We start from the raw sequence: 13,821 nt of genomic DNA, 5'->3' as shown, positions 1-13,821 counted from the left end.
GATTTTCATCTCTGGTCAGTGGTTGAAGGATCTGGATTTGAAGGATTTAGTCATCGAACCTTTGTCATGGTCAGATCACTCTCTCCTTCGCCTGGACTTTCTGACCGCCACTCAACACCGCAGGGAGATGGAACCAATACGTTGGTTCCGTCCCAGGTGCCTGATGGACCTGGAGAGGTTCCAGACGGAGCTTGGGCCGTTTCCTGAGGGCCTGGCTCACGGCATGGCCGAGGAACTTGTTGCGGCTTGGGAACGGGCCGCGGCGGGGGCCTTGGACCGTGTCGTGCCTTTGCGGCCTCTGACCCGGCGTAGGTCTCAACCAGCTCCCTGGTTCTCCAAGGAGCTGAGGGGGATGAAATGCCGGAGAAGATGCCTAGAGAGTTCCTGGAGGTCCAGTCGTTCGGAGGCTGATCGGACACTAGTTAGGTCCTATACTAGGACCTACCTAGTGGCAATGAGGGAAGCGAGACGTTGCTACGTCTCCTCCCTCATTGCGTCGGCAGATAACTGCCCGGCCGCCCTGTTTCGAGTAACTCGCTCTCTCCTTCAACAGGGGGAGCGAGATGACCTGTTGCAGGGACGTGCTGAGGAGTTTAGTGGTTATCTATACGACAAAATCGTTCAGCTTCGGGACGGCCTGGACCAAAATTGGGTAGATCCAGGCGGGATGTCAGAGAGCCGTCTTGTTGAGACTATTTGGGATGAGTTTGACCCTGTGGCTCCCGAGGACATGGACAGGTTGCTGGGTAGGTTGAACGCCACCACATGTTTACTGGACCCGTGTCCCTCCTGGTTGGTGCTGGCCGCACAGGAGGTGACACGAGGCTGGCTCCAGGGGATTACGAATGCTTCTTTGTTGGAGGGGGTCTTTCCGGCCGCCTTGAAAGAGGCGGTGGTGAGGCCTCTCCTCAAGAAGCCTTCCCTGGACCCAGCTGTTTTAGGTAATTATCGTCCGGTCTCCAACCTTCGCTTCGCGGCGAAGGTTGTAGAGAGTGTGGTGGCATGTCAGCTACCCCAGTACCTGGAGGAAACCGTCTATCTAGACCCGTTCCAGTCCGGTTTTCGGCCCGGTTACAGCACTGAGACGGCTTTGGTCGCGTTGGTGGATGATCTCTGGAGGGCCAGGGATAGGGTTATTCCTCTGCCTTGGTCCTATTAGACCTCTCAGCGGCTTTTGATACCATCGACCATGGTATCCTGCTGCACCGGTTGGAGGGATTGGGAGTGGGAGGCACCATTTATCGGTGGTTCTCCTCCTATCTCTCCGATCGGTCGCAGACGGTGTTGACAGGGGGGCAGAGGTCGGCCCCGAGACGCCTCACTTGTGGGGTGCCTCAGGGGTCGATTCTCTCGCCCCTCTTGTTCAACATCTATATGAAGCCGCTGGGTGAGATCATCAGTGGTTTCGGTGTGAGGTACCAGCTGTACGCTGACGACACTCAGCTGTACTTTTCCACACCGGACCACCCCAACGAAGCTATCGAGTGTTGTCCCGGTGTCTGGAAGCCGTACGGGTCTGGATGGGGAGAAACAGGCTCAAGCTCAATCCCTCCAAGACGGAATGGCTGTGGATGCCGGCATCCCGGTACAGTCAGCTGCAGCCGCGGCTGACTGTTGGGGGCGAGTCATTGGCCCCAATGGAGAGGTTGCGCAACTTGGGCATCCTCCTGGATGGACGGCTGTCTTTCGAAGACCATTTGACGGCCGTCTCCAGGAGAGCTTTTTACCAGGTTCGCCTGGTTCGCCAGTTGCGCCCCTTTCTAGACCGGGATGCCCTATGCACGGTCACTCATGCTCTCGTGACATCTCGTCTGGATTACTGCAATGCTCTCTACATGGGGCTCCCCTTGAGGAGCACCCGGAGACTCCAGGTAGTTCAGAATGCGGCTGCGCGGGTGATAGAGGGAGCCCCTCGTGGCTCCCACGTAACACCTCTCCTGCGCAGACTGCACTGGCTGCCTGTGGCCTTCCGGGTGCGCTTCAAGGTTTTGGTAATGATCTTCAAAGCGCTCCATGGCATAGGGCCGGGCTACTTACGGGACCGTCTGCTGCCACCGAATGCCTCTCACCGACCCGTGCGCTCTCACAGAGAGGGACTCCTCAGGGTGCCGTCGGCCAGGCAGTGCCGACTGACGACACCCAGGGGAAGGGCCTTTTCTGTGGGGGCTCCCACCCTCTGGAACGAGCTTCCCCCCAGGACTTCGCCAATTTCCTGACCTTCGAACCTTCCACCGCGAACTTAAGACACATCTATTTATCTGCCCAGGACTGGACTAGAATTTTAAATTTTTATATGTTTACATTTTAAATTTGGTTTTAAATGGGGTTTTATTATTTATATCTCTATTTTAAATATTCGGCCTATGTAATAAGTTTTTTAAATTAATGTTTTACTCTGTATATATCTATGTTTTTTATATGGCTGTAAACCGCCCTGAGTCCCTAGGGAGATAGGGCGGTATAAAAGTGTGAATAATAAATAAATAAATAAATAAAAGAGGCAACTGGACTTTCTTGTTTTCTTTGAAGACATTTTACTTCTCCTCTAAGAAGCTTCTTTAGCTCTGAAAGGAGGGTGGAGGATGGAAGGGTTAACATTCTTTGCAGACAGCTGGTCATTTGCATTCTTTTAGAGAGTCGTTGAGGCCACCTGGAGGTTTATCCTGAGTAGTGCAGATGGGAGTGGAGCTTCCATTCGCAACCATCCAGTCAGAGCTGAGGAAGCTTCTTGGATGAGAAGCGAAACATCTTTTAAAAAAAAACAAGTCCAGTTGCCTCTTGAAAAAGCACCTTTGAGACAACCATGATCCAGCCAGATGACTGAGAATCTCCATAGACGTTTAGCAATACAGTCCTGAGCACCCTGAAATGAGGCCATACAGTGAGGCAACAGGGAATCTAGAGGTACCCAAATACCCTTTCAACACAGATAGACCTCGAATTGCAGCCATTTGCTTATTGACTGTTCAAAGTTAAACCACTGAAAAAAGTGACTTGATTGTTTTTTACACTTATGACAGTTGCAGCATTCCCATGGTTACATGATCAAAATTTGGGTGCTTGGCAACTGGCATGTATTTACAAGATAAATTTTGGGCTCAGTTGTGGTGGTATGTCAAGAACTACCTGTATTTAAAAATCTGGGAGTCTATTGTGTTCTAATGTCATCGAGATCCTCTATTCATCCATGTGGATATGGCAGCACAGTCCGGTGTTCAGATCCCATGGGGAAAAGCATCAATGCAAAGCTGTTTCCTGAAGTTAATTATTCCTATGATGGCAATTTCAGATGACCTTGGATGAACTTTAAAAAGAAAAGAAATTGGCTTGGCTACTGCTTGGAGGAGAGATAACCAGGAAATTCCAAGAGGACAAATTGGATTGAAAAGCTTGAAACCACACCTTGGTAGAAGACAATGGCAAATCAGGACTGCATTGTTGCCAAGAAAATAAAAAGGAATCATTTTTCTTCCTAAGGGCTGTACAGTGGCTGGTATCTTGAGATTTTATAACCCAATTAAACAAAACTAGATCTGAAATATCTTTAATTTTCCCTGTGCTTGGTTAAAGCGCCAACAACTACGTACTAGGTGGCCAACAGGCCAAGTGACTGTCAGGGTTCCAAGTAACACACCCCGCGAAATAAACCTCCGAGGCTTGAGTTTCCTCAAAGTTACATTTTATTAGAGATGTCACATTGACACATCTGGGAAAACCCGAATCTCTGAAAGTTTCCAGGTTTTCCCCACCCAAAGGAAATTTCAAGTCCCTGCCCAACGCCCACAAGTCATAGTCCAATCAAACCACCGTCCCAACTGGAGAGGCCTCCCATTTCCAGCCCTCCAGGTGCAGGGCAAGTTGTTCTTGACTTTCTGAGAAAGGAATGTTATTCCTATATATCACCCGTCCTCCAATCAATCCCCCCTCCCAGTTTCCGACAGTAGTAAACATGGCAGGTCTGAAGGCCTAAAGCAAAAGATGGCTTCCAGGCCTGACAGTGACTTTATGAAATGAATAGTCTGATTTATTAAAAGAAATGTCAGCTCAGATGAAGACTAATTCTCTCACTTTAGTATCTTTAAGAGCTGGACAGTTGCAGTCTAATCCATGTGTCCAACCCTAGCAAATCTAACAAAACAGCAGCAGCAGCAGCAACAATAACAACACATTGAAATATTTGCAAGAATTACCAGTTGCCTGCAAGCAAGAACTGGTGGAACTATAAAATAGAGAAAATCAAAGAAAATGAAGTACTCTGGGATTTTAGAATTCAAACAGATGGGTATAACATGTCATACTTAACCATTGTTGATAAGTAAGTCAATAAAGGCTTGATAGTACAATACATAGATGTGGCAGTGCCTGGAGACAGCACAATAAAAGAGAAAGAACTGGAGACGATAACAAAATACAAAGAACTGCAAGTAGAAATAGAGCAACTGTGGCAAAAGAAAGCAGAGGTAGTACCAATAGTAATAGGCACATTGGGTGCAATCCCAAAACTGAACACCATTGGCATTGATAAATTCACCATCAGTCAATTGGAAAGGCAGCTTTACTCGAAACAGCTTACATCTTGCGCCAATACCTCTAAACACCATAAAATATCAACAATTGCCTATCCCAGGTCCTTGGGGTGGACTCGATAGGTAGATAAAAATGCTAAATCCAGTCTGACTGACTGTCTGATGAATAATATTAATAATGAAATACAGCAGAACAAATGAATGCTCCAAAAGAATGCATCCATAAGTAAAAAAAAGATGAAAAGTACTTAATTTTGTATGGATGGCAACAATATATTAATTTATATCATTCATATTTGAAATATGCCTTTATGATGTTCTTTATTCTGCACCTTTAAAGGATAATTTGAATTCAGTAACAATACTTACCAGAAACTCACTTTCTTTTCTGGGTGTGAAGCTTGTGAATTCAAAGAACAATTTTTCTATCCAATTTTTAAATCACTTGGCTCAAGAATTTATGTAAAATTTTCCATCCCAACCACATGCCAAGAATCCATGAATGGCAAAGGCTAACATGAAGCCACCCACGTTTCTAACGAAAATGCTGTAAAATACACTATTTGTTAGTATTTTTCATACATACCAATGCCACACTTTCTTTGACCCAAGAAGATGGATCGGGTTCAAATCTTGAGACATAAATCACAAAACGATCCGGAAATACACGCAATTCTGTATAAGTATAAGAACATATACATTTTGGAAGCTTTTTAACATAATGAAACTTCAGAAGCACTTTCTATATTATCTAATCCTTTAGGTTTTTAAACACTGTAACCCCTTTTTTTGGTCAATTGAGTTCCATAATCCCCCCCCCTTTTTTTTTTTGGTGGACAGGCAAAAATGATTAAAGTCAAGAACTAAATTTGAAAAAAAACAATCGCCAATATTTTTCCATTGGAATATACACAAATTCTTGGCTGGTTTTTCTCCTATTCCAGTTCTATCTTACAACAATTTTTTCCCCAAATATTTTAAAAATACTTTTATGTCAATCTTTCTGCAAGTTTGATGGCAGATAGTATCTTCTCACCTATGATGGCAAGGAGAGACGCAAAACAAGAAACCAAATGATTGATGTCATATTCTCATGAATTCCTATAACCATTTGTTTTATGGCAAATACAAAGATATTTGCCTAGTTTTAATTGTATTTATTTTCATTTCTTTGTGGTATTTATTGATTTTCACTGTTAGCAGGCCTAGGTACTGGTACACCAACAATACTGTACATCTTTCAGTGAGCAAAGACTGGGGCAGATAGGAACTTTAAACACAACGTTAATATGGTATAGTATTAGAACTAGACTCTAACAAGCTAATGGAATGAAAGGTGATGTTGTGACTGTAACAAATGCCCACTCTTAATAATAATATTAACAGCAACCCAAAAAGCAGTTAGCTCCAAGGCTTCCCCTGCCAGAATCATGGAAAGGAAAAGAAAGGATTTTACTCCGCTAGTCATTGCCGACTGTAGAATAGAACAGAACAAAACAGAACAGAACAGAATTCTTTATTGGCCAAGTGTGATTGAACACACAAGAAATTTGTCTTGGTGCATATGCTCTCAGTGTACTTTTTTTTTTTATTTATTTTATTTTTCAAATTTATATACCGCCCTATCTCCCTAAGGACTCAGGGCGGTTCACAGGCAGTTAAAATACATATAAATACAAATTAAAAAACAACAATTAAAAAACTTATTCTATTGCCTAATTTAAAAACAATATAAATAATAAAAAACCCCTTAAAACCAATAACTTTAAAATCTAATCCAGTCCCGCGCAGATGAATAAGTGCGTTTAAGCTCATGACGAAAGGTTCGGAGGTCCGGAAGTTGGCGAAGTCCTGGGGGAGTTCGTTCCAGAGGTGGGAGCCCCACAGAAGGCCCTTCCCTGGGTGTCGCCAGGCAGCACTGCCTAGCTGGCGGCACCTGAGAGTCCCTCTCTGTGGGAGCGCACGGTCGGTGAGAGGTATTTGGAAGCAGTAGGCGGTCCCGTAAATAGCCCGGCCCTATGCCATGGGCGCTTTAAAGATTGTCACCAACACCTTGAAGCGCACCGGAAGGCCACAGGTAGCCAGTGCAGTCTGCGCAGGATAGGTGTAACACGGGAGCCCGAGGGCTCCCTCTATCACCAGCGCAGCCGCGTTCTGGACCAACTGAAGCCTCCGGATGCCCCTCAAGGGAGCCCCATGTAGAGAGCATTGCAGTAATCCAGGCGAGGCGTCACGAGGCGTGGTGACCGTGCATAAGGCATCCCGGTCTAGAAAGGCGCAACTGGCGCACCAGGCGAACCTGGTGAAAGCTCTCCTGGAGGCGGCCGTCAAATGGTCTTCAAAGACAGCCGTTCATCCAGGAGAACGCCCAGATTGCGCACCCTCTCCGCCGGGGCCAATGACTCGCCCCAACAGTCAGCCGAGGACTCAGCTGACTGTGCCGGGATGCCGGCATCCACAGCCACTCAGTCTTGGAGGATTGAGCTTGAGCCTGTTTCTCCCCATCCAGACCCGTCGGCCTCCAAACACCGGGACAGCACTTGATAGCTTCATTGGGGTGGCCGGTGTGGAAAAATACAACTGGGTGTCATCAGCGTACAGCTGGTACCTCACACGAAGCCACTGATGATCTCACCCAGCGGCTTCATATAGATGTTGAACAGAAGGCGAGAGAATCGACCCCTGCGGCACCACAAGTGAGGCGCCTCGGGGCCGACCTCTGCCCCTGTCAACACCGTCTGCGACCGGTCGGAGAGATAGGAGGAGAACCACCGATGCGGTGCCTCCACTCCCAATCCCCAACCGCGCAGCAAGATACCATGGTCGATGGTATCGAAAGCCGCTGAGAGGTCTAATAGGACCAGGGCAGAGGAACAACCCCTATCCCTGGCCCTCAGAGATCATCCTGCGACCAAAGCCGTCTCCGTGCTGTAACCGGGCGGAAACCGGACTGGAGCAGGTCTAGATAGACAGTTTCATCCAGGTGCAGAGAAACTGATATGCCACCATACTCTCTACAACCTTCGCGAGCGGGTTGGAGACCGGACGATAATTACCTAAGACAGCCGGGTCAGGAGGCTTCTTGAGGAGGGCCTCACCACCGCCTCTTTCAAGGCGGCGGAAGACTCCCTCCAACAAGGAGGCACTCGTAATCGCCTGGAGCCAGCCTCGTGTCACCTCCTGGTGGCCAGCACCAGCCAGGAGGGCACGGGTCCAGTAAACACGTGGTGGCATTCAGCCTACCCAACAACCTGTCCATGTCCTCGGGAGCCACAGGGTCAAACTCATCCCAACAAATGTCACCAAGACCACCCTCAGACGCCTCATCTGAATCGCCGCAATTTTGGTCTAGACCGTCTCGGAGCTGAACGATTTTATCGTATAGATAACCGTTAAACTCCTCAGCACGTCCCTGCAACGGGTCATCCCGCTCCCCCTGGTGAAGGAGGGAACGGGTCACCCGAAAAAGGGCGGCTGGGCGGTTATCTGCCGACGCAATGAGGGAGGAGGCGTAGCAACGCCTCGCTTCCCTCAGTGCCACTAGGTAGGTCCTAGTCCTATCCGTCTCCCTGCGGTGTTGAGTGGCGGTCAGAAAGTCCAGGCGAAGGAGAGAGTGATCTGACCATGACAAAGGTTCTATGACTACATCTCTCAAATCCAGATCCTTCAACCACTGACCAGAGATAAAAATAAGATCCAGAGTGCCACCCCCGATGTGAGTGGGGCCATCAACTACTTGAGTCAGGTCCAAGGCCGTCATGGAAGCCATGAACTCCCGAGCCACTGTCGATGACGAGCCGGCAGATGGCAAGTTAAAGTCCCCCATAACTAAAAGTTTGGGGGTCTCCACTGCCACCCCGGCAAGCACCTCCAGGAGCTCAGGCAGGGCAGCTGTCACGCAGCAAGGAGCCAGGTACGTGACCAGCAAGCCCATCTGACACCTATGACCCCATCTCACAAGAGGATTCACACCCGGCAATCTGAGGTACAGTGGTCTCCCTCGGCTCTAGACTCTCTTTAATAGCAACCGCCACCCCCACCCCTACCCTGGGCCTCGGCTGATGGAATGCACGGAAACCCGGTGGGCACATTTCGACCAGGGCACGCCCCTTCAGTGCCCAACCAGGTCTCCGTAACGCCTATAAGATCCGGCGCCCCCTGGATAAGATCGTGTATTAGGGGCCTTATTGGCCACGGACCGTGCGTTGCATAACATCAGGCGAGGCCCAGGCTCTGAGGGTCTTGACCATCCGAGGGAACGGGAAAAGTCAGAGGATCGGGGCACGCGATCGCTTGCAGACATCGACGCGTGACCCCTAGACCCCGTCGATCCCCCCTTCCGCCATATCTGCCCCTCCCACTTACCGTGCAAATGGAACCACCCTCACAAAAAGGAACACATTCCCCCCCCCATAACCTCCGAACCCACTAAATAATCGCCACGAGCGCGCGCAGGGACTGGTTTCCCTCCCGACGGGCTACCCCCAACACCCGCCCTAACCCTCCCACCCCTTAAAAATGCCCTATCTAAAAAACTTAAATGCCCTATCTACTTAACAAGAAAAGATATATTTATTAAGAATCATAAGGTACAACTCTTAATGATAGTCATAGGGTACAAATAAGCAATCAAATCATACTAGGAAACAATCAATATAAACTGTAAGGATACAAGCAACAAAGTTACAGTCATGCAGTCATAAGTGGGAGGAGGTGGGTAATAGGAATGATGAGAAGACTAATAGTAATAGTAATGCAGCCTTAGTGAATAGTAGGGGGGTGGCACTAATTTCTTTTTCAAGGTCATGAGCCAGCGTTCTCTGAAAACACTTTCATGGTCATGTGGCCAGCAAGACTGTAGAGCACTATTTCCTCCCCACCAAAGTGACACCTATTTATCTACTTGCACTCGCATGCTTTCAAGTGGGCAGGTGGGCAGGAGCTAAGTGAAGATGGGCACCCATCGCATGGCACTTGAGTCTCAAACTCTGGTTGTTGGCTATCTAGTTTACAAGCTCAACACCTTAACCAGTGGTGGGATTCAGCCAGTTCGCACCACTTCGGAAGAACCGGTTGTTAATTTTCTGAGCAGTTTGGCAAACTGGTTGTTGGAAGAAATCATTAGGGCAGAGAACCGGTTGTTAAATTACTTGAATCTCACCACTGACCTTAACCACTGAGACATTGCACTGTTGTGCCAATCATAATGAAAACAGAAACAACTCTCCATCCCATAAAAAAAAAGAAGATATATTCCAGAGAAATCCTATGCTGAATCCTGCAGAGGTTTTATTACATCTTAAACAGAATGGTAGTAGGCCAACTCACAAAATCATTTTAGTGTTATTCTGGAGTTTCAAAAAAGTAGTTTCTTATGTTGCTATAAGTCAAAGCATGATAAAAATGTTGGAAAACCATCACAGATTATAGTAAGGTTTAAAGCATCAGAATTTAAATCCACTTTAAGGAAAAGCCATATAAGTAAATATGGTCTTTGCTACTTTTTTAAGGGTAGGTCCTAAAGGGACCAGTTAAGACATATGATGGCAATATACATAGAATGTCAAATGATATATATGGGGTATATATATATTGTGTGTGTGTGTGTGTGTGTGTGTATGTATATATGTATAATCATATACCCCATATATGGGGTATATGATTCCCAAGACAATCTCATCCCAAAGTACTGAGCTTAAACGCAATGGTGCAGAATGGGCATGATTTAAGGTGTTATCAAAGTAGAGATTACACATCCAATAGACTTAACAAATGTTCACAATACTGTAAATACCATATTTAATGGGATTCAAGCAAGTTTTCAGCCAAACAATTAACTGCTCCAAACATTTTATTTTTGGCAGCCTAAGATTTGATGTCATACCCTTCTAGACTTCCTTGGGTACAAAAATATGAAAAGCGATCAGGTCCAATGACATCATTTCAAAAGATAAACAAAAGCTGTCTGTGGCAGATATTTGAACTATCCTGTGACAATATGCCTGACTCACAGGGCAACCTCTACTGATTCAGAATTCAAAGACTCAATAAAATGCTGAGCCAAGCCATTGTTGCAGGGAGTCTGGGCCAATTACTCTTTCACAGAACTAATTAGTAAGTAAATATCATGGAATAAAATAGCAGCAGGAAATTCATAACACAAACATTTGCCCCAATCAAAGAAGTAAGCTTCTTCAAAAAAGGGAAGCAAATATGTGTGTGTAAGAGAGGGAGGAGGGAGAGAGAGAGAGAGAGAGAGAGAGAGAGAGAGAGAGAGAGAGAGAGAGAATGAACATGAAATATTTAATTTATTTAGAGTATACCTGTGATTAGAATGAATGTCAAGTCAGTTGATATGACCTAAAATGCCTGCTTGAGATATCAAATGTTTCAACTGGAAGGCGGTGGCCAATTAGCAACTGAACCTTATTGTTCTTTCTGATATAAAAAGAGAAACAACTCTCTTTCGTAATTCTGTTCCTGAACTATGGATAAGTCAGCATGCTCCCCCCAAACCCCATCTTCGGTAGAGGATGTACCTTCCTAGTGGCCCTTACTCAAAAAACCTGGTAATAAAAGCTAGAGGATGCTTCCTTTCAGTTCTGTTGCCAAGACAAACTGGCATTATAAGTGCCTTTTAATTTATTTGTAAGAGAACAGAACAACTAAATACTCTTACATAGCGGTTTCCATCCAGGAAACCATCAGCAAGTTATGGTCAAGCAATAGAAAGAGAAGAACAGAAATCTTTCTGCCAATAAAGGAGAATATTTGTAGCTCAGGGTAAAAATGAGGGGTCCTAGGTAACTAGGCGCTAGAACTGATGATACCTAGTTTGGGTAATGAAACATCTACAAGAAAACAAGCAAGCCCAGAGAACACCAAGAATCCCTGAAATCTTTCTGCACCACACATAGTTTGTTGAAGGATACCATTGGTCCAAGCGTAGCTTTTGCACCTTATTTCTCCAAAGTACTCAGAGAGGGAAACATAGGTAGCTTACCACCGTGCCGTTGTCCGATACATCGCAGATTAGCCCATCTTTTGACAAAGTAAGCTGAAATGTGAAATTCATCCGCTGCAACATAAAAGCAAGGCAGGTTTTATATGGGCAACACAGGTTTATCAAGTATGTGTCTGGATTAACATTCAAATACAAAAACACAATTAAAATTAACTAAATACATTTTTAAAAGTATGCTAGCTATGTGAATTGTTACCTTAACTCTAGCCACGAAATCTAAAATTGCATGTTCAAATTTTCCAGCGCAGGCTTGAGAACCAGTTATAAGCTACAACCTTTTATCCATTCCTTATATCACTCAACTCCAGCCCTGCCAAATGCCACTTTCTCACATGTCACAATTCTTGGCACAATCTATCTTTAAGCAACGGAGCAAACCTTTTGCTTTTTTTTTAAATAATAAATTCCATATATGAATCCTCCTTTAGATTAACTTAAAATACATGGACTTAACATACTCTGTAGGGAAAAAAAGAGAGATCATAAAAATGTTGGAGGCCATTTCCACGAAAATAAAGTATCATAAAGTTGTGTTAAAATATTTCCAAACACACTTATTGTTGTCATTTTTTTTAAAAAAAAAAGCCATTTTGGTTCAGACTGGTACAGTATTGCAAAAAAATATTGTAGAATATTTTTATACAATTATTGATTTGCTTCTTTTTATAAGCCAGAGCACCCAAGCTATCGCTCAAAAAAAGAATTTTTAAAACACTTGATCATATTACACTATTGAAAGGTGACTTTGCAGTTTATTCTATATTACACTGGAATAACAGAAATACAATAATTGGCTTTTTTTTTTTTTTAGACTTCCGGTGTTTTATGCAGAGGAACTTCAAGATCTGCTGAACATTAGTGCCATGAATAATTGAATGAAAGATATGCTCTGTTCTTTAGCATTTAATCCCGTTGTTTTACTCTGAAAAAAATACCCCTTTGCCACTCCTTTGCATAGTTTGGTTCAAAAAAGCTACATTTTCTTTGGACAAGTTCAGCTAGTCTGGAAAGAATCAAGCTAGGATGAAATGCACTTTAAGATTTTGTAATGGAATCCTGAAATGATCAAAATAATGTTTATAGACTTCATACAGGTCTATGGAATTTCTGCATCCTTTATTCTGAAAGAAACCTTAATTCCATGGCCTTGCTATAGTAATCCTGACTTGGAAATGTAGCTTTGCTCGGTTCTATAAAATCCAGTCTCAGTAGGCTAAAACTGGTAAAGTTTTAGTGGAGCCAAAAATGTCTCTTAAGTGTCACGGCATCAATGCCCTGGTTTGGACAAAGATGAAGGATGAAAGGAGTATCCTCACAAGCTTTCTCTCCAACTCAGATTTCCAATTCTCCTGGCAATTCCTTTCTTTATGAGCCAATACCAGACAGTAATTTCTCTCTCTTTCTGACTCAGATAATTGCCCCTACATTACTTTACAAGTTAGTTGTCAAACAAAAGCTTTTGTCTCTGAAAAACCTTTGATTTCATGTCTATTGTTTTCCTGACTATCTAATCTGCTATGCTGTACTCCTGAATATTTGGAATTATGGGACAGCACAACTGAACAACCAAGACTGGCGGAATAAAACCAAGACCATAAAGGTCACATAAATTACAAACCAGGTTCATGAAGTTAATATTTTCATGACGCCAAGGGAACATTTTAAAAAGAGCTGGTAATTTTGAATTCCTGTAGTTCTTCATCTGGTTATATGATTAAATGCCAAAAGGGGGAGGACACACATGGAGAAGAAGACAATTTTGTCTGTTTCAGTTTAATTTGTTAACTGAAATGAAAGAAGGTCTGTACAGACTTGTAAGTCTTATTCCAAAGGAGCAATATAATAGTTGCAGAAAGAAGGAAAAAGCAAAGGTTTGTATATTCTAAAATTTTGAAATATAATTGCAATGGTTTTTCCCAAGCACATTTGAACAGAATGGTCAAGAACGTTCCTGGTCATTCTTATTATGGAAGGAATGGCTCCATTAATGTGAAAATGTAGCTTGTGATGTACACAACTATGTGCTCAAAAGAAGCATGGTAATAATTTCACACCTTTGGATCAGAAATAAATATATTTATACTGACTCTAACCCTACGAGATATTATTTTTAGATATCTTCTCTTCCGATTGGCACCTCTTAGAGCATCATGTACATTTCTGTCACTGAAAACATTTTTGCTGAAATCATGTGAAAAACTGATGTTTCCATTGTCATTTTAAAATAGTTAAAAATACCCACCAAAATTTGGACAGCTTCTATCAAAACAA

The 13,821-nt window shown here is 44.3% G+C and overlaps 1 protein-coding gene across 1 annotated transcript in view; it reads right to left on the bottom strand.

The window, feature by feature from the left end:
• The window catches only part of SLX4IP (SLX4 interacting protein), a 109,842-nt gene that overhangs the window by 22,181 nt on the left and 73,840 nt on the right, over positions 1-13,821 (bottom strand). Inside the window, exons 5-6 of the mRNA XM_058181465.1 lie at positions 11,530-11,604; positions 5,113-5,201 (exon numbers count right to left, since the gene is read on the bottom strand). Of these exons, the coding sequence (XP_058037448.1) occupies positions 5,113-5,201; positions 11,530-11,604 (164 nt within the window). The remainder of the gene's footprint in view (positions 1-5,112; positions 5,202-11,529; positions 11,605-13,821) is intronic.

The sequence above is a fragment of the Ahaetulla prasina genome, chromosome 1 (assembly GCF_028640845.1).
Source record: "Ahaetulla prasina isolate Xishuangbanna chromosome 1, ASM2864084v1, whole genome shotgun sequence".
In the NCBI taxonomy this organism is placed as follows: Eukaryota; Metazoa; Chordata; class Lepidosauria; order Squamata; family Colubridae; genus Ahaetulla; species Ahaetulla prasina.
The sequence above is the reverse complement of the archived record's forward strand: the minus strand, read 5'-3'. Positions and strand labels throughout refer to the sequence as shown.